Raw genomic sequence first — 4108 nt, forward strand, 5'->3', positions numbered from 1 at the left:
TTTGGCAAAGCAAATATGGCTCAGGTAGGTATATTAGTCCCATGAAAATACTTCTGGGGAAGAAAGTTGTGGTTTAAATCCTAATAAGTGGACAGATGAACTTTTAAGTTTTTAGTTTTATAATTAAGAAAGACATACATAACACAAGTGCAACAAAATTGTTTTTATTATTCCAAAGTGCACAACAGGTGGTGTAGATGTTTACAGACATAAAGCATGTATTTTTCCATACTGTTTGCTTCAAACTACTGTTTTGCAATTTTTATTCAAAATTCCCTCATCCAGATGAAATAATTCCGGATATGAACAGTATATTTGTATTTAACTGAAGTCAACTCTTGCTTAAAATTGAAATTACACACAATTTGATTTACTTTACCATTTTTAAAACTTCACCAGACCAAAGAAAATGCCCATGATGATACACACCTTATAAATAAAATTAAGTTAAAAGAGCTAATATCTTACGGTAAAAAAGTTACAAATGAAATAAGTTAAAATATCTGTAATAAGAGAGATCCAGAGTAACAGACAAATTCCCTTTAAATAAACATTTGTGTAAGGGTCTCGAAAACAGTCATGACAGCTGGTAGAGTAATACCAAAGTAGTGTTGGAAGGCACCTCAAGAGGTGGTCTACCTCCTTCCCTTGCCTCATGGCAGGTTAACTTTATTGCTGTCATTCCTAACAGGGCAACGTTATTGAAGACCTGCCACTACTCCACAGACCCCCTTCTCTCTTCTTTCCTTCCCCTGTTTATTTCAGTGTCTATTTGTTTTGTCCTTTTGGGAGATTTGCTAGTGACTACTCTGAATCGTGCATTAGTTGTTCTGTTCACTGTGAACATGGCAAACTGACTGTTCCTTTTGTCTTTGTAACAGTCTTCAAGCATGTAAAATATTTCACTGCTTTTTTCCCCTATTACCATCCATAAGACAAACAACTACACTTTACAAAAAAAATCTTCCTTCCAAGTCATGTTATTTAGGTCTCTATTCATTCTTAGTACTCTTCTGTGCACTTCCTCCAGTTTTTCAATACCTTGATGTTCTGTGTCCATAACTAGAAATAACATCTCGTCTGAGGCCCTTAGAAGATTGATGTGGATGTCGGTTGTGCATGATGTCAGCTCTGCTCGTGTTCTTACATCTCAGCTTTTCCATCGTAGTGTGGTACAGCTGACTCATACTTAGCTTGTATAACCTCCAAGTCTTCTGTACAGAACTGCCATTGAACCAGTTGCTGTCAGTTGGGTATCTGAGTAGGTGACTGTTTCTGTTGAAGAGACCTATCTTCTTTTTTCCTGGTGGGATTTCATTCTCTAGATTTCTGGCCATTTTCCCAATAATTTTAGGTAACTTGCCAGTCTTATTTAGATCTCCAGCTTGCTTCCAGCCTGTCCCATTCATACTGGTTGCTGCAGAACCGTATGAATTCACTTCAGTCGCAGGCACTACTGCGAATGACTTTGAAGCTGTGCTCTCACACCGGGTTTGCAATACCAGGGTCAGATTCTTCTAGATTCATCCCTAAACTCGTTTGTGATACTCCTCTATTCAATAGCATTGAAATAATTCTCCTTCTTAAGTTCTCTTGCATAATAAGAGGAAATCCAGCATTTCAAAGGCATGGGATGTTTTTTTTTTTTTCAGAATTTTTTAACTGACTTAGGATGTTTGTTTAGCCAGGCAAGGTAAACAGCCAAGCATTTCAAGCAGCAAGTTAGCCAGGTAGGACCTGGAGTTTGTGTCATTTGTGTCACTGTGTCATTGAGCCTGAGCTAACAATCCTTAATGAGAGAGCACAAGAGTTTAGTGGCTTTCAACATTTGAACGTAGGATTTTGGCTCTTAAATAATAAACATGTTGTTATTGTTTAAAGAGCATAATGACTGCAAGAAATATTTTGCCAAGAAAAAAAAAATCTCAGCTGAGAGAGGTTTACAGTCCAACTAGTAGTTAGTAATACTATCAGTGTTGGATCTGATAAAAACCAGTACTGCAAGGCTTTTTAGGGTAAGAGAATTCTAAGGAGAGATGCAGGGCACGGAAACTGTGAAATTTTAAAAGTATAGGATAGCACCGGGTAAACCGAGTGAACTGAGCTGTGGAAATACAGAAATATAAAGAATGAAGGTGGAATAGAAAAGAACAGGAGGCAAGAGCAGAAGGAATCAGAAGCTGCATTCTATACACATTTTATAGAAAGCGTTTTTAAGGAAACTAGTAGAAGTACAGAAGGCCTGAAGAGAAGTGTGGTCAGCAGCTCTCCATTTTGGCCTTAAAAATCTTTTTCAGTCTTGTCAGTTTCTAAATAGCCTTGGCTATTAACTTCCACTTAAGCCTGTTCAGCACTATTTAGAAGAGCACATACAAAGCCAAACTGCTATCTCAAGTACCCTTCATTGGTTACTTCCATTCTGACTGAAGGAGCAGTAGGATGGCCCCAGTCCCCTCACAGTGCAGTCAGTGCTGTCGGTGTCACAGGTCTCACAGTGGCACTCTGTAGCTACCGGGTACGAATAAAAAGATTCAGGATGGTCACCACAGCCAGGGATCTTCACTGTTTCATACACAACCTCCTTGAAAGTACATGTTTGCTGAACGGATGATACCGGTGGATATTTATATACCGGATCCTGAAAATTACAAGAAGGAAATATTTATTTTGAAATTTGTTACGGGGTAGAATTCTTTGTTTTTACAAAACAGATAAAAGACCTAATGTGAAGTCTTATAAACCCAGTGGGGAAAATCCCACTGAGATAAAAAGGATTTGGATTAGGCTATTTGAATTGCACCTAGATCCATATATTTCCCTATTTGGGAGAATGGTTGTGCAAGATAGGTTTCATACCATCACCAGACAACCTTTGCAGATCAATGGCTTGATTCTTCAAATTATTTTCTATTGGAAAAGTAGAGGCTACATAGTGATCACTGCTTTATTGTGTCCATTTGCAACCACAAACTGAACAGAAGGCAGAGATCCAGATTCTCATACTTTCAATGCTAGTTATACAATATAAACAATGTGTGCAGCCAAATAGAGATCTGAATTCAGCTAGTATCTTTTCACCCTTCCCTTTACCGTTCAGACTGTCGGTATATCTACTTTCCTATCAAATAACACAGCCATTATTCAGCCTGTTAGTTCACAAGGCTCATCCTGCCCATGTGTTCATTATGAACTGGAGAAATTGGTTATTCATACATCACTTCAGTACTTAATTCTTAATTTTGATGCCTGAATTTTAAACTTAAGATTCTCACCCTTGTGAAGCAGTATCCTGAGCACCACGTGGCATTCACTGTAATACAGAATTCACATTCTTCTCTTTCCACTGCTATAGTAATATTGGTGAGCTCACAGCTGTAGCAACAAATTGCTTTCCAGCAAAATAACAACACATAGCAGTTAAGTGTCTTCATCCTGTGCGTAAAGCAGAAAATGGATCTGTATTGGAGAAACATATAATTATTTTCAACAGGAAATATTTATAGAAACGGAGAAATTAAGTCTTCACATTACCCTCAAGTGTTTCTATAAAAGCAAGCTTTCAGAGGATAAAGTAATTAAGTAGATCTATCTGTATGCTTATTGTTAAAGGAGTTTGATTTTCCTAAGCAACTGAAACAGTGTATCAGCAATCTTTGCAGAGCAAGAACAGCTGAGCATCATACCGCTTTCAATGAAATACTTCATCTAATTTTTAGTACAGATAATGTGTCCTGTCTTTTAGGAGAAAGAAAATGAAAGAAGGGGAAAAAAAGAGCAAAGGATAACCTGCTTTAAAAAAGAAATTAATTGCATCCAGTGTTTGCAATTTGGAAAAAAATATTTTCAGATCAAGATCTGATGAAAACTCACCTGTATTCTACTTGCCTTCCTGGTAATAGCTATAGTGGAAAGAAAGCCCCAGGCTTACCTTTTATACTAAATCATGTGTAACTTATACCTTGAGGATTTGCAGAGAATTAATGCAGCAAGCATTAGTTTGGTACTTGGTGAAAGAGGATTAATGTTCAGCCAGACAGTGAGATCAAGCCTTGTTAAGAGGGGGAAAAAAAGAAAAGCAAAACAAACTTAGGAAGAGATTGTGAAGGTT

The 4108-nt window shown here is 37.4% G+C and overlaps 1 protein-coding gene across 1 annotated transcript; it reads right to left on the reverse strand.

The window, feature by feature from the left end:
- Nucleotides 1–2401: 2401 nt before the first annotated feature.
- Nucleotides 2402–3431, reverse strand: FSHB (follicle stimulating hormone subunit beta). Its single transcript, XM_035328132.1, has 2 exons — nucleotides 3273–3431; nucleotides 2402–2638 (listed from the first exon to the last, which is right to left on the reverse strand). Exons 1-2 carry the CDS (start codon nucleotides 3429–3431, stop codon nucleotides 2402–2404), a joined length of 396 nt encoding a protein of 131 aa, XP_035184023.1.
- Nucleotides 3432–4108: the final 677 nt, after the last annotated feature.

This window comes from Oxyura jamaicensis, chromosome 5 (genome assembly GCF_011077185.1).
Source record: "Oxyura jamaicensis isolate SHBP4307 breed ruddy duck chromosome 5, BPBGC_Ojam_1.0, whole genome shotgun sequence".
Taxonomy (NCBI): domain Eukaryota; kingdom Metazoa; phylum Chordata; class Aves; order Anseriformes; family Anatidae; genus Oxyura; species Oxyura jamaicensis.